The sequence below is a fragment of the Mesoplodon mirus genome (genome assembly GCF_964341445.2).
Source record: "Mesoplodon mirus genome assembly, chromosome: 2".
NCBI lineage: Eukaryota > Metazoa > Chordata > Mammalia > Artiodactyla > Ziphiidae > Mesoplodon > Mesoplodon mirus.
In genome coordinates this window covers 188,604,594-188,629,651 of record NC_138977.1, presented here as the reverse complement: position 1 = coordinate 188,629,651, position 25,058 = coordinate 188,604,594, and the positions used below count along the sequence as shown (strand labels likewise).

General features: G+C 35.2%; 1 protein-coding gene across 6 annotated transcripts in view; it reads right to left on the bottom strand.

The window, feature by feature from the left end:
* The window catches only part of PCDH15 (protocadherin related 15), a gene marked incomplete at both ends in the record, with an annotated part of 722,972 nt that overhangs the window by 386,896 nt on the left and 311,018 nt on the right, over positions 1-25,058 (bottom strand). For all 6 annotated transcript variants that reach the window (XM_082633167.1, XM_082633165.1, XM_082633166.1 and 3 more), the window contains one exon: positions 12,313-12,483. In XM_082633167.1, coding sequence (XP_082489293.1) covers positions 12,313-12,483 — 171 coding nt within the window. The remainder of the gene's footprint in view (positions 1-12,312; positions 12,484-25,058) is intronic.

The following is a 25,058-nucleotide window of genomic DNA, read 5'->3' as shown; positions in this document are numbered from 1 at the left end:
AGAGTAATGGAAATAAAGATAAACAAAATGGGACCTAATGAAACTTAAAAGCTTTTGCAAAGCAAAGGAAACTATAAACAAGATGAAAAGACAACCCTCAGAATGGGAGAAAATATTTGCAAATGAATCAACGGACAAAGGATTAATCTCCAAAATATATAAGCAGCTCATGCAGCTCAGTGTTAAAAAAAAAAAAATCAAAAAATGGGCAGAACACCTAAATAGACATTTCTCCAAGGAAGACACACAGATGTCCAAGAAGCACATGAAAAGCTGCTCAACATCACTAATTATTAGAGAAATGCAAATCAAAACTACAATGAGGTATCACCTCATACCAATTAGAATGGGCATCATCAGATAATCTACAAACAACAAATGCTGGAGAGGGTGTGGAAAAAGGGGAACCCTCTTGCACTGTTAGTGGGAATGTAAATTGATACAGCCACTATGGAGAACAGTATGAAGGTTCCTTAAAAAACTAAAAGTAGAAATATCATATGACCCAGCAATCCCACTACTGAGCATATACCCAGAGAAAACCATAATTCAAAAAGACACATGCACCCCAGTATTCATTGCAGCACTATTTACAATAGCTAGGTCATGAAAGCAACCTAAATGCCCATAGACAGACGAATGGATAAAGAAGATGTGGTACATATACACAATGGAATATTACTCAGCCATAAAAAGGAACGAAATTGGGTCATTTGTAGAAACGTGGATGCATCTAGAGACTATCATACAGAGTGAAGTAAGTCAGAAAGAGAAAAACAGATATCGTATATTAACTCATATATGTGGAATCTAGAAAAGTGGTACAGATGAACTGGTTTCCAAGGCAGAAATAGAGACACGGATGTAGAGAACAAATGTATGGCTACCAAGGGAGGAAAGCGGGGTGTGGGGTGGTGGTGGGATGAATTGGGAGATGGGATTGACATATATACACTAATATATATATATATAATAAATAACTAATAAGAACATGCTGTAAAAAAAATTAAATCAAATTTAAAAAAAGCAAGGTCTTTCTTAAAATAAATAAATAAATTTGTTAATGTTTGTTTTTAAAAAAATAAAAAATCTCGAATTGTGACTAAAAATATATGAAAGTAAGATAGAAACAGTTTATGAATAAGGCAATGATTCTCTTTGCTCCCAAAACTTAATTTATGCTATTTTTTTGCAAAACTTAACTAAGTGAAAACATAAACATTGATTCTATGAATATCCTTTCTTGAACATTTAAAACACTCTTTTCAAGTAAAATTATCTTTGAAGCATTCTCTAAGAATGAACTCCATGTCATCAGTAACAACATTAATTCATAACTAAATGTATTCGGGGTGCACAATGGGAGCAGAATCTGCCTCTAGGAGAAGCTGACCTTTTGTTTTCCAATTTATTTTATAATATTCTTCAGTGTAGTATTTTAAAATCATAGTTAGCTATAACAAGTGCCAAGATAACTGCACAGCAGGAAGGATAATTTTAGTACCACTATCTATAAAAGAGACTACTAAATCTGGAAAGATGGTGTTCTACAATTAAACTGTAACTCTTGCCCATGCCAACACATAACATTATGTAATTGCAGATAACTATCTGTCCCTTAACTTAAAGTAATATTGTAGGTGTTAAAAATTTAAATTATCTAGTAACTCATCAAAACTATTTTGTTGCCAAGGTAATAAAAGCAATAACATATTCCCATGTCAGCCAAAATAGAGTATAATTCAGTTTTGCAAAGGTGTTAAACCACATAGTCTTAAATAACTCAGAAATAAATAAACTTATGGTCAATTAATCTATGACAAAGGAGGCATGAATATACAATGGGAAAAGACAGTCTCTTCAATAAATGGTGCTGGGAAATCTAGACAGTTACATGTAAAAGTATGAATTTAGAACATTCTCTAACACTATATACAAAAAAATAAACTCAAAATGGATTAAAGACCTAAATGTAAGACCGGATACTTTAAAACTGCTAGAAGGAAACATAGGCAGGACACTCTTTGACGTAAATCACAACAATATTTTTTGGGATCTATCCCCTAAAGTAAAGAATATTAAAGCAAAATAAACAAATGGTACCTAAGTAAACTTAAAAGCTTTTGCACTGTGAAGGAAACTATTGACAAAACAAAGAGACAACCTATAGAATGGGAAAGAATATTTGCAAATGATATGACCGATAAGGAATTAATGTCCAACATATATAAACAGCTCATACAATTCAATATCAAAAACAAAAACAAGGGCTTCCCTGGTGGCGCAGTGGTTGAGAGTCCACCTGCCATGCAGGGGACACGGGTTCGTGCCCCGGTCCAGGAAGATCCCGCATGCCACGGAGCAGCTGGGCCGGTGAGCCATGGCCACTGGGCCTGCGCGTCCGGAGCCTGTGCTCCGCAACGGGAGAGGCCACAACAGTGAGAGGCCCGCGTACTGCAAAAAAAACCCAAAAAAACAAAAAACCAAAAAACAGAAACAAGCCAAAAAATGGGCAGAAGAACTGAATAGACATTTTTCCAAAGAGGAAAGGCAGATGGGCAAAAGGCACATGAAAAGATGCCTGCTAATCATCAGAGGAATGCAAATCAAAACCACAGTGAGATATCACCTCACACCTGTCAGAACAGCTATCATCAAAAAGAACACAAATAACAAATGTTGGCAAGGATGTGGAGAAAATGGAACCCTTGTACACTGTTGGTGGGAATGTAAGTAGGTGCAGCCACTAACAATATGGAAGTTTCTCATAAAATTAAAAATAGAACTACCATACAACCCAGAAATTCCACTCCTGGGTTTATATCTGAAAAAAAACAAAAACACTAATTTGAAAAATACATGCACCCCTATGTTCATAGTAGCATTATTTACAATTGCTAAGGTATGGAAGCAACCTAAGTGTCCATCAACAGATGAATGGATAAAGAAGATGTGTATGTGGATACAATGGAATACTACTCAGCCATAAAAAAGAACAGAATATTGCCGTTTGTAGCAATATGGGTGGACTTAGAGGGTATTATGCTAAGTGAAATAAGTCAGACAGAAAAAGACAAATACTGTATGATATCACTTATATGTAGAATCTAAAAAAAATGCAACAAAATAGTGAATAGAACAAGAAAGAAGCAGACTCACAGATACAGAGAACAAACTAGTGGTTGGGGGGGACAATACAGGGATAGAGGAGTGGGCGCTATAAACTACTGGGTGCAAGATAAGCTCAAGGTTGTATTGTACAACACGGGGAATATAGTCAATATTTTGTAATAACTGCAAATGGAAAATAAACCTTTAAATGGCATAAAACAATTTTAAAAATAAAAAAATACAAATTCCTAACTTTAATTTCTTTTATGGTATTGTGGTATGACCTATCATTTCAAAATATACCTATTAACATATTTAGATAAAATGATGTGATATCTGAGATGTGCTTCAAATAATGTGGGAGAGAATGATGAGAGGAGATATAGTTGAACCAAGAGAATGTTCATGAATTTATAACTGAGTAATGAGTTCATGGGAGTTCATGACACTCTTCTCACTATTTTTGTATATTTTTGAAAATTCCTGTATTAAAGAAAAAAAATACAGATTATTAGGCCTCATCCTGGACATATGAATCAAAATCCCATAGGGTTTTCTTTGTTCTTTAATTCTTCTAGGTCTTTGTTAAACATTTCTTGCATCTTCTCAATCTCTGTGTCTATTGTTTTTCCGAGGTCCTGGATCATCTTCACTATCATTATTCTGAATTATTTTTCTGGAAGGTTGCCTATCTCCACTTCATTTAGTTGTTTTTCTGGGGATTTATCTTGTTGCTTCATCTGGTACATAGCCCTCTGCCTTTTCATCTTGTCTATCTTTCTGTGAATGCAGTTTTTGTTCCACAGGCTGCAGGATTGTAGTTCTTCTTGCTTTTGCTGTCTGCCCTCTGGTGGATGAGGTTATCTAAGAGGCTTGTGCAGGTTTCCTGATGGGAGGGACTGGTGGTGGGTAGAGCTGGGTGTTGCTCTGGTGGGCAGAGCTCAGTAAAACTTTAATCCACTTGACTGCTGATGGGTGGGGTTGGGTTCCCTCCCTGTTGGTTGTTTGGCCTGAGGCAACCCAACACTGGAGCCTACTTGGGCTCTTTGGTGGGGCTAATGGCGGACTCTTGGAGGGCTCATGTCAAGGAGTACTTCCCAGAACTTCTGCTGCCAGTGTCCTTGTCCCCATGGTGAGCTACAGACACCCCCCACCTCTGCAGGAGACCCTCCAACACTAGCAGGTAGGTCTGGTTCAGTCTCCCCTGGGTTCACTTCTCCTTCCCCTGGGTCCCCATGCACACACTACTTTGTGTGTGCCCTCCAAGAGTGGAGTCTCTGTTTCCCCAAGTCCCGTCGAAATCCTGCAATCAAATCCCAATAGCCTTCAAAGTCTGATTCTCTAGGAATTCCTCCTCCCGTTGCTGGCCGCCCAGGTTGGGAAGCCTGACGTGGGGCTCAGAACCTTCACTCCAGTGGGTGAACTTCTGTGGTATAAGTGTTCTCCAGTCTGTGAGTCACCCACCCAGCAGTTATAGGATTTGATTTTGCTGTGATTGCACCCCTCCTACTGTCTCATTGTGGCTTCTCTTTTGTCTTTGGATGTGGGGTATCTTTTCTGGTGAGTTCCAGTGTCCTCCTGTCTATGATTGTCCAGCAGCTAGTTGTGATTCTGGTGTTCTCACAAGAGGGAGTGAGAGCACATCCTTCTACTCTGCCACCTTGGTTCAGGCTCCCCAGGATCCAGATATTTGGAAAGATATGCATCAAATTAAGATCTGATGGTTTTCCTGGAGCTTGGGCTCCGAGGATTGAAGGTTTCCAATTTTTAATGTGCATAATTAAAAAATTTTTTCTGTACAATTTACAATTAGAAGCTAATCTTTTTTTTAAATTAAATTACAAAAATTTTTCTAAATTAGCAAGTGGGGAAAAAGCAGAATTCTAAATATTATACAAAGCAGAAGTTCTAACTTTAACTGCAGTAGAAGCCCCAGAGGTGCCTCTGTAGAACTGGAGGTTTTGTGGGACAATTTGAAAAACTTTATTGAAATCATTGTTTTTGTATTTACAAAAAAAAAAGAGAGAAAGGGAGCAGGACACTTACTTCCCCAGTGGACGTTTAAAATTTGATTCATTGATATATTTTTGGCTCACATTTTGCATCAGCTGCTCCCTCTTCCCAAAGCAATAATATATTGCATAATTAATTCAGCACAAGCCATGAGTATACTAAATCTGTTTATTTTTTTTAAAATGACCCTATGGTTCTTCTTAATAAAGGTATTGCATTTTTTTGTTTTGTTTTTGTTTTCTTGGCCACACCAAATGGCTTGTGGGATCTTAGTTCCCCAACCAGGGATTGAACCTGTGCCTCTTGCAATGAAAATGCTGAGTCCTAACCACTGGACTTCCAGGGAATTCCAGGTATTGCATTTTGTTAAAGAACCAAAGTCATACTGAATTAATTAGGAATAGCACAATCAGAATAAATTAGGCTTATCAACATATACAACTCAGTTTTTAAAGCTGAAATTTTGATTAAAAATAGCTAGATATTTAACAACCAATTTGAATTAGCTACTGCCTCCCATGAGTCTCTGAGTAGATATCCAGCCAGATGAAGAAATTCCACAGGAAATGATAATAATAACAGAAATAGCTAACATTATTAAATCCTTAGTATTTGCTAGGAACAAGTTAAGTGTGTTTCACGAATCTTCTTTTGTAGTACTCATAAAATTCCCATATGATTAGATTGTATTATCCCCATTTCACAGATGACAAACCTAAACTGAGGTTTAGAGACATTAAGCAACATTCCCAACATCACACAGGTTTCAGCCTGGACTCTGAGTTCTTACAAACTCCCTTATATTGTGATAAGAAACACCTTTGTAAAATGTTCCTACCTAATTTAGTAAGCCACCAGAAAGTTCAAGAATAAATGTTTATGAAGTTATCAACATCAAGTCCAAGTCAAATGACCTTGTGTCTTTTCTCTTTATCTGTGTTTCATAGGAAAACATACCTCCAATGCTAATTTAAAATAATATTTTAAACAAACTCTTCAACAAGAAAAGTTAGACTTCTGTCTTATTACTGAGAAGAATTGTGACTTTGTCCCTTTAATGTTAATAAACTCAATTCCTCTGATTATTTCTTATCCTTTAATTGTTCTACAACTAAAATTATTTTCACTTTGTATATAAATGGAGATATAATACAGTTGAGTCTATTCAACATAAAGTTTGACCAAGGAGAAAAAAAATGATTCCTTTTTTCTGATAATTTCACATACCCATTTCAGAATTACTGTAATACAATTTCACATTGTAGGCAATATTTGCTGAAATCCAGTTTTTGTTTGTTTGGTGTTTAGCTTTTGTTTCCCCAACTTAATTCTGAAGTTTCTGTGATCATTTGCTGCTGGTGGCCTGTAGGTATGACTGTTTGTGGCAGGAAAAAAATTGGTAGAAAATGTAATATATTGACTCTAGATATATTATTTATCATTTTTCCCTTCAATCTACTTTGACAGTCTTCTCACTAAAAGGTTCTAGGCAGTTTGAGAGTTGCCACTTGTTTCCTTCTTTATTTATCACTTTGCTGGCCCAAAAAGAGCTCCACAGGACACATTTTGAAAATAATTGGCCTAACGACTAAAGAAGGATATAATTTAATATTTGAAACATTATTGAAAGGAGAAGGAGACATTGCAAACAATGTGCTGGGACAAAAATTATAAACTGGGACTCTCTATGGTAATTGGGAAATATGCTTACTTTATCCAGACTACCTATTAGACTCCTATTTGAAGGTTATTCTTGACTAGATGTTAAGTATGGTAGTCCTTGCAATTCTAATTGGAAAACACTAAAGTGTGTTAAAATGTTTTATATATATGTATATACATATACATATACATATATATATATATATCATGGCTAATAGTTGATAATACATACTTATAATAAATAATTATACATATATATTCTTTACATATGCATGTTTATGATAAATAAACTATCATTGTGAGTGAGAAGACATGAGCCATGCTTATTCATATTTATAGGTAGTATCTCAGTGTACAATATGTATTTCTTGAAATTTTAATTCAATTCAATTCAATTCAATAGTTTCTGAACATGTACTACATGAAGCAAATGGGTTATATGTTAAGACATAATGACAAGTAGGAAATTAAAGAACTAATAGTCTAGCAAAAGAGAAATGGGTAAATGACTGCAATACAACAGGGAGTTCAGTGTTTATGGTAGAAATTCATGCAGATAACAGAGAAAAACTTAATTTTAAGGGCCTATCATTTCATAAATACCAAGATGAAGCTTGAATAAAAACCATAAGCTTAATATATGAAACAAAGTGGAGAAAAGGGAGGGTAATTCTCAGAGAAGCCCAGGTACATGTGCAAAGCTCTGTTTCTAGAGAAGTTGCTTTATGCAAGTTAAAAGAGATGAGACTGAAAAATGGTCAGATATAAAATTACTCTAAATTATATGCTCAAAGTTTTGAAACTTATTTGGTATATGATGGGAAATACTGAAACTTTAATTAGACAGTGAAAGATCAGATCAGAACTGTATTCCAATTCTAGCGGTCCAGAGTTGAGAGTATGCCTCTAAGCAGGTATTTGGGCAGGAAAATAGGCATCAAACATATTTAAGTAACATTTCATAGATAATGCAGAGAATGTCTTTGGAGATTGATTGAGTTTGAGATGGGGAGGTCATTGAAATCTAGGTCCAAATCAACCAAGACCCCAAAGGTAACAAAGGTAACATGAGAGTGGACATGGATGCATCAGAATATATTAGAAAGGATAATGAGGTGTCTGTGGGGAGTATAAGAAAACTACCTAGAAAAATTGAGAATTGTAAGCTTGGAAGTCAGGAGGGATTTCAGGTCAGAAAACACTTCTACAACATACAGATCATCCGTATTTGGTGAAAAAGGAACACATTATGTAGGTTTGATAAATCTTGGTGAAAAATATAGTGAAAAGGAAAAAATAGAAGCTTCAAAAGATAGAAGTCTGGAAAATCCCTAAGATTTAAGAATAAGAATCAATCAATCAATCAATCAATCAATCCAAGAATGGAGATACCCTTTACCAAAAAAAAAAAAAAAAGAAATAACAAGAGGTCATCAAAGATTTAAAAGGAGACACACAGGGCCATCAAGGGGAGGAAAAGAATCAGTAGTTTCATAAAAGACAAGAGAGGAGAGAGTTCCCAGATTGTAACACATTTAATGAGTATGAGCCAAGAGGAAATTATAAATGTCATACATGACTGGAAATCATCACCACTCTTGTAATAATTGAGAAAGTTTCCCTGGAAGGAGAGAGCAGCTTAAATAAAGCAGAAGAACTCTCTTTGATAGCTACCTGAAAACTAGAGCTCTTTATGACAAAGATTATAGTGGAGGCATTTGTGGCAAGATAGTCTTGGGAACTAACCCAAGGCTTTAAACAGGGTTGGGGAAGAATTCATTAGAGCATGGATTCTAGCTACTAGATGGCCATGTCTGGTAAGCAACTAATGCCAAAATACTGAAAACTGCACGGCACAATAAATGTAGGAAAATATATATATAGTAAATGCATAGCTAATATGTAAATATTATCATATTAATGCTATGGTGTTTCTAACCAGGGACAATTTACTCAGCAGTAAATCCAACTAGCCAAACAGTATGCAACTGTTCAACACTGAGAAAAATACATAAGTATTTACTGTCTTTGCCTTTAATAGGAAATAGAGAAAATAGAACCATGGACCCTATACTCTCCAAATTCTACAGAAGTTTTCTATAATACTAGAACTCTTCAACTAGATAGGCATAACAACTTTAAGAGAGTCAGAAAGTGAGAATAAATTTACACAATATATCAGAAGAATTTTATCTTATCCAGGTTGACAAGTCTCCTCTATTAACATAGAGTTCAACATATACTAGAGTCCAGTGGCTATTTACCAAATTAATAAATACACAATAATTAGCACAGGGCTACAAATTTCTTTAGTGCCCCTTAGATGCCAGATTTATATCAGATTTATATTATATTAATTTTATTATATCTTGTTTCATGGGTTAAACACTGTACTAGACTACCTTTTAAAGATTTTCTGAGCTGATAAATTCTGCACGCATTTTGGTAGAACTAAGGATGGTATCTCAAGTCAAGAATATCACTGAGGTAATTGGTGGAAAATTTCACATCAACCCAGAAGGTGAGCAGGTGTCAAAGCTCTCAAAATTTTGAAGAATTAGTCAGGAAAGGATCAGCAAGTATGTAATTAGAGTTATCATATCCTGTTTAGCTGACATAAATGGTTAGCTCTCTTGCTCTGAATACAAGATCTTATTTATTGAAATTTCCAGAAATTTTAGCAAAGTATGGAAATAGCAAAGGAAAATAGAAAAAAAAAGAAAATAAAAAAAAGACAGACATAAACACAGCAATTTGAATGTGAAACTTAAAAACTAGCTACACTTCTTGAATGTGAAACTTAAAAACTAGCTACACTTCTTAACCCTAGTGATCCAGAGGGGATCTGAAATGGCATGTAAAAGAGCACATGGAAACCTGATGCCACTACTACAGCTGATTTCATTTTCCTATGATGGCCACAATAAAATTTCCTTCCCCTTATGTTCTTTGTACAATGTGACTCCTACACTCCTCCCTTCAGGAGATGGTATATACTTCTACTCCTTGAATCTGGCAGAGGTATGACTATAGTGACACTGAAGTGACACTGAAAATTACAAGGCTAGTTCATAAAAGTTCTGTCCAATTCTTTGGGAAAGCTTGCTTTTAGAACCCAATGCTTTGATGTGAGGAAGCCCAAATAGCCCAGGAAAGACCTACATGGAGTAGAAATGAAGCCTCCAGCTCACAGCCCTCACTAAGCTGGAACCAACAGCCAGAATCAACTTGCTAAGTTTACCATCTGGAAAGTGGTACCCAGCCCTTAGTCAACGTGCCCTAGCTGATGCTGTGTAGAGTAGGGATGAGGTCTTCCCTCAAGTCTGCCAAAAGTGCAGTTTTATGAACAAATTTAAAGATTGTAATTTGAAGCCACTAAGTTTTGGTGGTGTGTTATGCAGTGATTGATAATCAGAACAATTGCCTAATTTTGCAAGTAAACATATTTAATTTTTTTCTACATGGCAATAAAAATATAATACTTAACAAATAAATACTTGCCGTAAGTATTTAAATCTGTAAAACTAAAATTCTCTTTGTTTCACAGAATGTTAAAGAATGGGTTGATATGTTTAAAAATGATGATGAAGCATTCCAGTTTTATCATTCTGGAATTTACAGCATACCATTTAATTTAAGATACATGATTTTAAAAGAAAACATTTTTTACTTATTAGCTATAAGGTTAAGTCACTTAAACTCTGTACCCCAGAGATCTCATCTATAAAAAAACATAATAGTGGTAATTATCCACAAGGATTTAAGTTAGTATTTTTGTAGAATTTAGCACAGTTCATGACAAACTGAACAATCTATATAACCATTAGTCATTATTGACATTTACCCCAAATCTGGAGCATGACTTTGTCTCTAGCATGAAACTGTATAGGAATGAGAGAGATGCTTAGTCTGTAATCTGGAGCAGAGAGGAAGGGACACTCAAAGATCCTTTATAAAGTCAATACACTTTGCTTCTCAAGCAGCAACCTCTGTCTTTATTTACTTCTCTCAGTACATCAAGTACTGTTAAACATTCATCATACTGGTTCATTGATTTTAGTCTTATTATATCAGTATTCCCCTTCTCTTGGGATCTCACTGTTGCACCAGCTACATAAATTAACTCAAAAATAAATTAATACTAAAAATATTTTTTGTCATGATTTCAATTAAGCCTTTCAAAGAAAAGTTCAATGTTCACATCATTAAGGCTTCTCACTGATATTCAACAAAAATAATATCATGACATATAACTTTAGGTAACCTATGAATGTTTGTCTAGACAATCTCTACATTAGCTTTTTTGTCTGCAAAATTACTCCATTTAGCTGAAAATTTATATTATTTTCTTCACTCGATGCACATCACATTTATTCTTTTTTTCCAGCTTATTTTTTTCATGCAAGCCAATAAGACCAGTAATCATTTATGCCAACAGACACAAAAGTGACTTTCAACCATTTAAGAGCTACTGTTAGTAAAGCTAGCAGGCAAAATATTGGATAAAGTAATTGGTAAAATATAGGATAAGAATTCTTTAAAGTGACTGGAATGCAGTGTAATTTACACTTAGGAGAAGGGATTTCTGTTCTATTCTTTTAAAAAATTTTGAATACAGGACCCTCAAACCACAGCTCTCAAATGTTTGAGAAAAAAATTCAAATACCTTGCAACAAATTCTGACATCATCAGCCATGTTACTAACCCAGAAGGCTGAATGCTTTCCAGAGGAACAGCAAAGACATTAATCAAATATTTCACTCCTAGGAATTTGACTGCTCTAAAAGAGAATTCATTTTTTTTTTTTTTTACTTTTAAGGGAGAAATTGATATTTTAGCCTAAGCAGGATATCTGTTAGCCTTATAAGTTTTATTCTTAGGTATGTATTATTTATCATCCAGGCAGGTCTAAGGTATGAATTCCAGGCTGACAGCAAGTTAAAATTTATTAGAATTGTAAAAAACAAATGCAGAATTGAGCGTAGAAAATATGTACTCATGCCTTAACTTTTTGTTTCTTTAAAATACATCTTTAACTAATAAATATTGAATATGTGAATTCAGGATTCATTAGCTCCCACCTTCAAACAGCCAAGCATAATCTCCAATAATATTTCAGGGCTCTAAGAGACAAGAGAGTATCCTGTTGACTTGTGTGTCCTCTGACTTAGGGCTGCATGTTTACATGTGAATTTAAGGAAATGCTGGAGTCATTTCTTGGGGTTTCCCAGTATATGTTGGCAACTGAAATTTGTTATGCTTTACACACGGAAAAAAAATAAAATAATCAGAGTCAAATGGGCTGTTGCTTCATGACATACTTTCAACTGTGTAAATGATGTAATTATGCATTATGATCAAAACTTTACCCAAACTGTCTCAAAATGGTTTTGAACATAAATATTTTTCAATACCAATCTAGTGAAGTTTGATATTTTCACTGAATATGTGTTCAAAATACTTGAACAGGATCCCACTGGGGTTAGAGAGGTGGAAGTGAAGAAGAAAAGATGGGAGTATGCTTACCGGAGTTCTCAACTCAGGTATGGCAGCTTGATAGGTGAGTGGGCGACAATCACGAGTGTTTGGCACAAGGACACAAGGAAGAAACATTGGACCCAGGTCATCTCCATCTAGAACATCCACTGTGAGGGTGGTGGTAGTGGTTCGCCGTTCATTCAGATTTTGTGCACGGTCCTGTGAGAGAGGAAAAAAGAAAAAGAAGACAAGATGGATGCAATGATCCCTCTAGCTTGGCTAAACTGTAGACAGGTTTCTTCCAGAGTGTAGGCATCTGACCTCACTTTTCTCAGAGCATTTACTTTAGAAAATTTCCAATTGTAAATACTTTCTCCACAGCTTTGAGATGTCAACCTTCTTCCAGCTCAAACTTTTGCCCGTTTTATAACCCAGGACTCTTCCTCCAGGACCTAGGAATCATCCTATTGAAATGTAATAATTAATCAAGGAAGATAGAGCTTCTACCTCCCAGTGTCTGTGGGAGGGTAGTAGCCTAACTTCCATAGAAGGCTTTCTCCAAGTTGTGAAACTATCTCCCATCATGAAGATACAGGAATGTTTACTTTTCTTTGAGAAGGCCAGTTAACAAACAAAGATGACTCTTGATTCCTTAACTCCTTCCCCTACCCCAGCATTTTTTTTTTGATAATGCTTCAAGAAATTTAAGTTTATGAGATAAATACTGGTTATTTGGAAAAAAAAAAAAGAAAGGAAAAAAAAATGAAGGGGTAAATTAAAGAAAGAAAATCCACCAGATCTGCTATACTCCTACTGGAGAAATGCTTTTGTTTGTCTCACATAAGATTGCCTATGACAAAGTATTTTGAGAGCCTTCCTTCTCTCCATGTAGCCTGCTGGCATCACTAAAATAACTTGTTTCCAAGTTTCTAAATGAGAATTGTTTTATTTCTTCATACTTTGGGACTCTAAAAAGCTACAATTTCTGAGAAGGGTGTCCTTGTAACAGTAAGGGAATTATGTTCCCACGTTTTCTCTTTTCCGCTAGCCACAATATCGCCAACAGAGCACGGCTTTTTTTTTTCCTGCTGTTTTGTTTTGTTTTGTTTTTCTATTTTTACTGGTTGTAAAGAAGTGTTCTAAGGCAAGATCTCAGACACCAGAAATCTCTATTGATGGAGTTTTGCAAGTACAACCTTCCTGTAATGCAATAACTATGTAACTCTGAAACCAAGCAGGACCCTGTAGGGCCCTCCCAGGTACAAACCTTTCCGTGTTCCCCATTTCTTGTTTGTAGGTTTCATCCAGCATCCTTGACCTTCACTTAGTTCCAAAGGGCAGATTCAAACAGTTGCTAACCAGGAAAGTGAGGGAATGCAGAAATAAAGGAGGAGCAATCAAGACACAATTCTGTGAGCAGAAGCAAGAAGAACTACAATCCTGCAGCCTGTGGAAAAAAAACCACATTCACAGAAAGATAGACAAGATGAAAAGGCAGAGGGCTATGTACCAGATGAAGGAACAAGATAAAACCACAGAAAAACAACTAAATGAAGTGGAGATAGGCAACCTCCCAGAAAAAGAATTCAGAATAATGATAGTGAAGATGATCCAGGACCTCGGAAAAAGAATGGAGGCAAAGATCAAGAAGATGAAAGAAATGTTTAACAAAGACCTAAAAGAATTAAAGAACAAACAGAGATGAACAATACAATAACTGAAATGAAAACTACACTAGAAGGAATCAATAGCAGAATAACTGAGACAGAAGAATGGATAAGTGACCTGGAAGACAGAATGGTGGAATTCACTGCCATGGAACAGAATAAAGAAAAAAGAAGGAAAAGAAATGAAGACAGCCTAAGAAACCTCTGGGACAACATTAAATGCAACAACATTCGCATTATAGGGGTTCCAGAAGGAGAAGAGAGAGAGAAAGGACCTGAGAATATATTTGAAGAGATTACAGTCGAAAACTTCCCTAACATGGGAAAGGAAATAGCCACCCAAGTCCAGGAAGCACAGTGAGTCCCATACAGAATAAACCTAAGGAGAAACATGCCAAGACACATAATAATCAAATTGGCAAAAATTAAAGACAAAGAAAAATTATTGAGAGCAGCAAGGGAAAAAGGACAAATAACATACAAGGGAAGTCCCATAAGGTTAACAGCTGATTTCTCAGCAGAAACTCTACAAGCCAGTAGGGAGTGGCATGATATACTTAAAGTGATGAAAGGGAAAAACCTACAATAAAGATTACTCTACCTGGCAAGAATCTCATTCAGATTCGATGGAGAAATCAAAATCTTTACAGACAAGCAAAAGCTAAGAGAATTCAGCACCACCAAACCAGCTCAACAGCATATGCTAAAGGAACTTCTCTAAGTGGGAAACACAAGAGAAGAAAAGGACCTACAAAAACAAATCCAAAACAATTCAGAAAACGGTCATAGGAACATACATATTGATAATTACCTTAAACATGAATGGGTTAAATGCTCCAACCAAAAGACACAGGCTTGCTGAATGGATACAAAAACAAGACACATATATATGCTGTATACAAGAGACCCACTTCAGACCTAGGGACACACACAGACTGAAAGTGAGGGGATGGAAAAAGATATTCCATGCAAATGGAAATCAAAATAAAGCTGGAGTAGCAATACTCAAATCAGATAAAATAGATTTTAAAATAAAGAATGTTACAAGACAGAAGGAAGGACACTAGGTAATGATCAAGGGATCAATCCAAGAAGAAGATATAACAATTATAAATATATATGCACTCAACATAGGGCACCTCAATACATAAAGCAACTGCTAACAGCTGTAAAAGTGGAAATTGACAGTAACACAATAATAGTGGGGGACTTTAACACCTCACTTATACCAATGGACAGATCATCCAAAATGAAAATAAATATACTTTATTCTTTCTAAAATACTTAATGAAATATTTTATTCTTTCTCCTGTTAAACTATTTTTGGGGTTTTTGTTTTGTTTTGTTTTTGTTCAGTTTAATTTGAAAGTCGCCAATTAGTAAATCTAAGAGGGCAGAGAAAAACATTTTTCTTTCTCAAGAAGGGAATAAACATAATCAAGATTACACAGATAATTATGATTGGTTAAATTTTATTTTATTTTATTCTATTCTATTTTACTTTATTATTTATTTATTTATTTTTGGCCTCAATGCACAGCTTGTGGGATCTTAGTTCCCTGACCAGGGATTGATCCCGGGCTCTGGGCAGTGAGAGCACAGGGTCCTAACCCCTGGACTGCCAGGGAATTCCCCTGATTGGTTAAATTTATGGGGTATAAAGATGTTTTCTTAAAGTCCTTCTTTAATTGTTCTAAATTTTCCATGTCTGTTTATTACATCTAGTACAGTTGAAAGTATAGCAGGAGTAGCAAATGACACATGAGACAATTTTGGTGGTCCACAAATAAATTTTTTAAATTATACTTTAAATGTATGAATTGAGTATATATAGAAGACTCTTAATTTAACATTAATTTTTAGAAAACACAACTGGTTCATCAAACCTACTATTTTAAGATTATGATTGTATAGGGGAGCAGAATTTACCACCCCCAAATATGTCTCTTTGGCATAGGATTATTTCAGGCTGATTATTTTTAAGAAACTGCAGACACAGAAGCTTTGAAAACTGGGTAGAAGTTACCCTTTTGTATGAGTCATTTACATGTACTAGGGAAATCTCCATTTGTAAAGGTGTCTCTCTGGCTGTACCAAGAAGAGGGAGATGAACTTATCTCTAGAAACTTATCATGCAGATGGCAACAATTTAAATCTGCATATCAGCTTTACCCTTGTTTACCGAGCTCTTTCAGGTAACCTCCTATAACTGACCTTCTACCCTCAATGTCTTCTTTTGTGTTTAGCTGAAGATGGTAATTAAGGTGAGGGCTTCTGCCATTCTGGAGGAGAGTTACCCTATTTTCCTGAGTTTCTCCCATGTATACAGAAGGTATATATGTGATGAAACTTTTGTTTGTGTTTCTTCTGTTAATCTGTTTTATATCAATGTGATTATTAGATCAGCCAAAGAATCTAGAAGGGTAGAAGGGAAAAATTTCCCACCCCTACAATTGCTTAGGATGTTCTTTTTTAAAAAGACTGCATCAATCTAAAGTTTAAGAAAAATATTGAATGAATATCATTTTATGTGATATTGGATGTGTTACTGGCAGAATGGCGATTTCCTCAGTTCTTGCCCTTCTCAAGAGAAATAATTCAGTCTAGAGGCACAGAGCAGTTTTAAGTAGCAAGAGTTTTATTAAGCAGAGCGAAAGTACACTCCCGAGAAAGGATGAGAGTGGGCTGTCTGGAAACTAGAAGCAGTCTCGCAATGGGGCAGGGTTGGGATTTTTAGAGTGGTCGTCCCTCCTTCTGTCCTGCATCATTTAACTGACAAGTTGATTGACAGCTTTAAGTTATATAACTTTTCTCCTAGTGTGCAGATGCTTATCCATAAGCACCCAAGCAAAACCCATGGGGGTGAGGGGAGGCAAAAACCGCAATACTAATTTATTACAAATATGGCACAATGAACCCTGGATTACCCTGAGTCACCTTTTAGGTCTTGGTGCACCTGTGCCAACCTGTGCTGGCAGGTTTATCTTGCTTGGTCCTGATATGGCTGGAAACTTAGCGGTGGTCCTTGACTAGAAGAGGGAAGATCTCTGGGCATGCTCTGATTACCAGCGTCCACATGGGGAGGGAAAGATGACCCCATCCAGGACGGAATGGGACCCACTCAAGTCTGACTACCTACCTAAAAGATGTGGCAAAAAAGTCTGTAATATCCCAGAAGCAGTATTTCTATACTTGCATGTCACTCAACCTTACCTCTCATATGTTACAACCAAGTCACTGTAATAGACAAAGGAGACTGTTTTCTATCCTAAGTCTTTCAGTTTGTCAGCAACAAATCTATCACTATTCTCTGCTTCTTTGGGTTATTGCTGCCACTCCATAAAATGGATACAATTGCATTAGAGAGGGTGCGTATTTACCAAAATACACAATATAGGCTTTTACTGGGAAAATAAATTGCTTACAAAGTGTTGGTCCGTAAAATGTGAATTTTTAAGTGGAAACAAAACAAAACAAACAAACAAAAAGATCAGATAACCTACTGTGGAGGGGAAAAAATAATTTTCCTCTACCCTTTTACGTTCTTAGATAAAACCCCTCAGTAGTAAAAGACAGATTAACAGGAGTAAAACAAACAGTTTAATAACATGTATACTTCCTGTATACAGGGGAGATAACCAGGAAAACTGAATAACTCCCCAAAATGGCCCAAGTCCCCACCTTGAATACCATCTTCAGCTAAAGACAAAAGATGTTGGGAGGGGAAAGCCAAATTTTCAGTCGAAGCACAGTAAACAAAAGGTATGTTTGTTATGCAGATTTAAATCTAAGCCTTCTCCATTGATAAGAGTTTCTAGAGATTTAGAGTCATCCTTGTCTTCCTGGTACAGACAGAAAGACACCCTTATAATTGGAGATTTCCCTTGTAAATGTGAATTGCTTCTACTGGTTTTCAGAGCTTGTTTTCTGTCTGCTGGGTTTTTTTGTTTGTTTGTTTTTGTTTTTTGTTTTTTATTACTTAGCCTAAAATAATTCTTAAGCTTGTTGAAATAAAATTCATAATTTATGGCAAGATGACAAAATTCCCTCCCCTTTAGTGTGTATTGAACATCTGCATTATTCAGATCTCCTTAGGAAAAAATATTCCTTCTAATCCCATCAATGGTCACAACTCCTTAGGAGATAACCTCCCTTCTTAATCTTGTAAGGAGTCATGATGACCCATGACCCACTACTCTTTGTACCTGTAGATCTAGGTTGCGTAAACTGTGTAAAATATGTCATTTAATGTACAGCCCTGTCTCAAAAACCTATATAACTGTGCTTTGACCTCTAATGGGCAGAACAGTTCTGCAAGCTCTCTGAGAGGTTGTTCCTGAGTTATAATCCTCAGTTTGGCTCAAATAAACTTTTCCATAAGTTTCTTAGATCGCTTTATTAATTCTTTTGTCAGCATGCTAAAGAGGCATGTTTTAGAGTGACACATTCTGCACCCCTTCACTACTAGGAGAAGAGATATAGTAACAAAAACTACCAACATGGTTTATGTGTACATGGAGATTCCCCAGAATTTGCCACCAATAAATATAACATGTTATAATGAAATATGAAAATAGGCCTCATGCACATTCCTAACTTGCAAGCCTCTGGAAGGTGTTGTTAATCCATGATGCTCTTTTTCCAATTCAGAACCAAATTTTATCTTAAAATATTGTCTAAAACAAAGCCCCTGACAATTAAGATAAAAACTGAAAAGAAAGGAATATTTTACTCTTTCTAGTATAATGCTGCTGCTCACAACTCTTCTGAATAAAGGAAATAACATTCTAAATTGGGAGTGGTATAAATAAAACATAATTGTTTACATAAATATTTTATATGATTTCATTAAAGTTACATTTGCATTCATTGCTATGTGAAAATCCAGTACATATTAAAAACTAATCCCCAAAATCCTTCCTTACTCATTTTTTTTCTATCATTTTAAAAATAAGGTAACACTTTAAAATTTTAGACACTTAAAAATAAGATATCATTAATTTAGGAAACTGTGACTGTAACTGGCAAGCAAGAATGTATCTCCTTCTAAGTTTGACTGTTTCATTTGTATTTTCTCAATGTGCATTATTATTTCACATATCATTTATATATTTGCTAACATTAAACATTTAATTATATGAAACCTTTATTTAGCTTCCATAACCATTGTGAGTATAGTTATGCAAGTAATTGCAGGTGATACAAAGAATAACCCAGTATAAAAACTGACATGCAGGAATTTAAAAGCATAGAGATAACTACAACATAGACTCAAAAGAGCCACAAGGAATATTCATCAGAGTGTGAGATTTGACCTAGCTGGAACATTCTCTCAATGCCTCATAAGGAAGTGGTATTGACCTTGTCACTGAATCACTGAATACTTAGTATCTTTATTCAAAGCCTCCAATCACCTGGTCTCATAACACCACAATACAATATTATAACATGATATCTGACATATCAAAGACACACATTTTTTAAAATTAATTATTTAATAAATAAGTAGAAAATTTCATCAATATATTATAAGGAAGAACTATTTTTTTATTTGTTTCAGAAAAAGAGATCTGTGCCTAGTAGAATTTCAAAGAAATTTACTTTTATAAATAGCTCAGAGACAAGTAACTCATTGTCACAATCCACTCTTTTTACAAAGCACATTTTTATAAAACTTCAAATATTTCAACTATGAAAATGTTAGAGAAATAAAACACCTCTAACCATCAAATGATAAGACTTCAATTCCTTCATCTCAATAGAAAGGCTTTCTTGCTATAAAACAGTTTAATTGCGCACTATTCTATGATCAAACTAGAGATAAATGGTAATTTTTAATCCATTCAGTATCTGCTCTATATTTAGAACTGTATTAAGTCAAATATTGGTTATGTGGAGCAGACCCAGGAAAAACTTGGACTCTAACAAATACTGTGAAATTATATGAAACCTGGTTTTAAAAATGAGTATGAGACAAAAATGCTGATGTTCAGATTTCTTTTTGAGGCAATGTCATAGGAGCCTTGGAATAAAGAGACTTCTAACACTTACATACTTAGTATTCAAGTAGTTTGTAGTTGACAAAATGGCCAAAGGCACCTACCAGACTCACTCATAGATACATATATTAAATACTCTTTCATTACCTTATCTGGTATTTGCAGTAGAGAAAGCAAAAAAAAAAAAAAAAGGCAACATAATTAGAGTTGCCTTGAGTCTTTTGACTCTAACTCAGTTACCTAAGACCTTGGAGGAATCTGTCTTGCTTCTGTTCGCCAATGAAAGATGGACTATCACCAACTGAAATTTTAAAACTTACCCTAGTAACTTGATTTTGTTAGATTTCTCTATTCAAAAAATAAAATAACAGCAACAAGTTTGCCTGGGTCTAAATCACTTTAGAAGTGTGTTCTTTTTTTTCTTTTCTTCTTTTTTTTCTTGAAAGTGTCTTTTTTGTTTAACTAATTTTCCTTAGTTTTTATGTACACTAGTAAACAGAATAGTATCATTTTGCTTAGTTATAAAATTTGCAAGCAATATCTTCATTACTTGAAAATTTTATAAATAGTTCTTAAACCATCAACAACTATCCTCCTATTTCAGTCTTACTCTCCAGAATATGCCCAAGAAACTGGCAAAACTAAAAACAATGGTTGTAATATTAGCACTTATTGCACATATCAGTAGGAGGTAGACATGAGGAAAGGTCAGGATAGGGGTTATTCTGAAAAGTGGTTTATATAGTTTGAAATATGAAAGTATAGAAAGTAATTTTTATATCCAAACCTATATAATTGCAATGTTTTGAAGAAGAGCAGAATATGCCACCCCAAAATATGCTACATTGGCATATTGAGTACTTTACATTAAAGTTTCTTAAGAAACAGCCAGTGGAAGGAGGACATTTTGATCATCCTTTGTCCCCCTGAAAGCAGGACAAAGATCTTCCATGTGAAAAGAACCCTCCCTGTACCAGGAGAATAGAGGGCATCATTATCACCAGAAATAGGGAACTTAGGGCCAAGAGGCCGTGTAAAAGTACCATTGTACTTTCTAATTTGATACCCTGAGCCCAAACCTCTTTGCCTTGCAAATTCTTTACAAATTTGTAGTTTCCTTGTCAAAAAGACAGCCTGTTTTGGTCACTTTTTTCAGTCTCATATTTTTTTATGGAGCTCCTACACATACCTTATTAAATTTGTTTTTCTCTTGTTAATCTGTGTTACGTTAATTTAATTTTTAGGGCAGCCAAAGAACTAAAAAATTCAAGAAACTTCAGTTAAACAGAGTCAAGAGACTAGGAGGGGGAGCTCTCACACCTTGCAAGGACAGCATAGCTCAACAGGAAGAAGAACCCCTCCTCTTCCATCCTTACAACAGCTCAGCTAATGAAAAGCCAAGGTCTCTTTGTTTATTATAGCTCTCCCAACTTCTTATCTCCCCCTCTCTCTCCTTCCCTTGTTTTGTAGGGATTTGCACATGGCTCACCGTGGTTGTAGACCCCAAATTGCAATTCCCTTCTTATCCCAAATAAACCTATTTTTGCTGGAGAAATAACTGGCAGTCTATTTATTTTAGGTCAACAGAACCTGGAAGGGAAGAAGGAAAAAGTTTTTCATCCCTACAGTTTACACACTTTTTTTGCATACTCGAGTCCATTAAGAGAAAAGAGAGAGCTGAGAAAGATATAGTATCATATATTTTTTAAATACAGTATCTTGATATGAAAGATAGTTATGTCCCTTCTCTAGATTTTTGATGTATGTGAAAATATGGAACAGCACTGTTAATTGATAGAATAATTCAAAAAGTATTCTTGCTATGAGTCTTAATGAAATGTAAATCTTTTCTTTCTGCCAATTATTTAAGGGCTCTTGAGTAGTTAAGGGCCCTTAGGATTTCCCTCAGGATAATTGTAATAGAGAAAGAGTTGGCTTGAAGATATCGATGTATAGAGATGGGTTTGATTTTTTATGATTTAGGGTAACATCAAAATTGGAGTTTGTGGTGACAGAATGTATCAGAAGTTTCAACAAAAGGAAACCCCTGACTTTTGCACTTCTCTGAACTTCCTTTCCTAGATTTTTTTCTTCTTTTTTCTGGAACTTCATTGCCTCATTGGCTATTCATATTTTTAAAAAAACGGTGTGGGTAATACTGTTGCAAAAATTCTAAAGAAAATAAGTGACAAGTTTTCTAATGTGCGTCACCCAAAACTCTTCCAATTTATTTAAGAATCATAACATGTTCACATGGATAAAAAATCATAACATGCTCACAGCTACATGAAATTTGAATGATTCCTTTTGCAAATCAATCAAATCTTTGTACTCTAAGCAAAGCCAGGCCAAATCTGAGTAATGTTTAGTAATTTATCATCAGACCTCTAGCTTCTTAGAAATCATCTACTTTAAAGTCCAAATTGATTGCTCATATTTCAGCTCTTCTTATGACTCCAAGATAATAAGTAGGTTTTTAATTGACATAGCTTACATTGTACATTAGTTTACATACCATCAATAAAATAATAATAACTACAAAGAATATAAAATAATAATTAAAAGATATTTTAATATATGGGTATCATTATTCTATATAAATATAAGAATATAAATTGTACAGATATTGATATATATGAGGCAGTAAATGTTTAACAGCCAACTGAGACAAGAAGTCCCGACTGAGGCATGAGATAGATGGGTTCCAGGCGAGACATTTACAACTGGACTCCTGTTTATACTTTGAGATAGAAATAACAACAGGAACAGGATGAATAGCTGGACTTTGTCTCCTGTGGACACTGTAAGAAAACAGTAATGGCAGGGGAGGGAGGAGCTAAGCCTTCCTGGGGTAAAAGATAAGGAGGTCACAACTTCCTTATTCTTGGGGTCAGGGAGACCTCCCAAATTACACTTGCACAGAAAGTTTCCTCAGGAGAAGGGGTGCCAGACCACAGTAAGTTTTGCTAACTTCCCAGAGCCCCTCACACTGAAATCCATCTTGGCTAAAGCAGGAGAAGGAACATGGGGAGGGCCCTGAGACAAATCAGATAGGGGTAAAAGCAAGACGACTGGTCAGAGGAAAACAAAGACCTGGAAGCCTGCCCCCTTATAAATGATTTAAACTTCCCAAAGATGTGACTCTTACTGAGCCTGCCCATGTGTCTATCCACAATATTCCTCACTTAATAAACACTTTACCTGCTTCACTATTCAGTCTCTTTGCTGAAATTCCTTTCCAAAGGGGACAAAAGCCAGGGCAGTGCTGCAGCCAGGGTTGAATCCCTGGTCGGGGAACTGAGATCCCGTGTCAAGCTGCCGTAGCCATGGCCACACCACAGGGCCCCCAAGAACATGACTTGGAGCATTTGTCACTTTCCATACTGTAAATATCTCCCACCATGGCCACAAATGAGGTCACTGTACTTGGAGTTGGAAAGAGATGTCCAAAATTGGCCCTCAAAGCAACATGATCCATCTTTTCAGCTCCAATAAGCCACTGTCTTAAGCAAGTTATATATCTAAAATGTAGAGGAAATAGGCATTTTTCTTTATAACTTGTGGGAATGTGATGTGCTGCAACAATTTGGAAGATCATATGGCATTACCTACTAAGATGAATATATATATATATATATATATATATATATGTATATATACATATATACATGAATATATACAATTTTTCTCATAGTAACTTTATCTTTTAATTATCTATTCATGAACAAGTAAGTACTGGTACTTAAGAGGTTTATGTAATACTGTAATGATATCAGAATATATTCCAAGCATTAGTTTAAGCACATTTTTGTTTGCTAACTTGCTAATCCTCACAAGAACCTTGTGTGGTATATTTCATTAATATCCCAATTTTACTACTTAGAAAACTGACATACAGAGTATACCAAAAGTCACACGCTAGGAAATGGCAGAACTAGGATTTGAATTCGGGCAATGTGGTTCTAGAATTCATGCTTTTACCACTATACTATACTCCCTGCCTCTCAGGAGAATCATGAGATTATCTATCAGTTCTGTGCCCAAAACCAAAAATAAACAAAAAAACCTTAAGCATAGTTGAATAAATTGGATATATCCTAATTTTGGTATATTATATAACTTTTAAAAGGATATAATCTGAAAACTTTTAAAAATACTAAAAATCTTATAACCTCCTATATTTAGCATTCCATTTTGTATCACATAATTTACATTTATATAAAAATTACTATTACAGATAAATTCAAGTCTTCATTCAATTTCTCACCAATTCCATTCCTTCCTTTCAAGGATCCATGTATATCCTGTTATTTCATAACTTTATCCTTGAAATGCTAAAATCTTATCAGTCTTTCCCCAGTTATGAGTAGTCTAGCAAATTGGATTCAAATTGTCCCAGATGTCTTTATAAATAGTTTAAAGTAGATGGCAAGTCAGAAGATTTATTTTATTTTACATTTCTTTAAAAAAAACCTCATTTTAAATAGCACAATAAAAATTAGTTTTCAAATACATTCCATAGCAATCTGACTTTTCTGTAAATTTTATTAGAGATTCTGAGTCAGAAAGGAAAATTGTACCTTTTCTCCACATTTTCATGTACATAGGAAAAAAAGGGGTTCAGTGTTTTTGAGGAATTATGAGGGGCCCTCTTTAAGAGATTCTACTTTTTCCTACATCCACAGTTTCTACTCTAGTCTCTGCTACTGAGCCCTAAGACAACCCACATTGTATTGGAAAAAAAAGAAACAAAACAAAACAAGTATTTTGAATGAAAGTCTAGAAATCTGTCTTCAAAAAACTAGATTTCTATCTATATCTACCCACACACATATACTATATATGTAAACATGCATGCCCTTTCTGCTGAAATATCTCTAAAAAAGACAAAACATGGCCACTTAGCGACACTTTCTTGTATATAAACTTGTTCAGAACAGCTGATGGAGGATATTCCCTTTTGCCACTCCCTCTTGTCTTTCTGTTCAGCTATAAAAATATGATTACAATGCTTAGGGGTTATTAAAGGTACAGGCTGGCTTCAGAGTCTAACTACCTTTTCAGAACATGGTCCTGTCACTTATTATAGGAATTTTTTCAATGTTAGATGCTACCTGTCGCCAGCCCT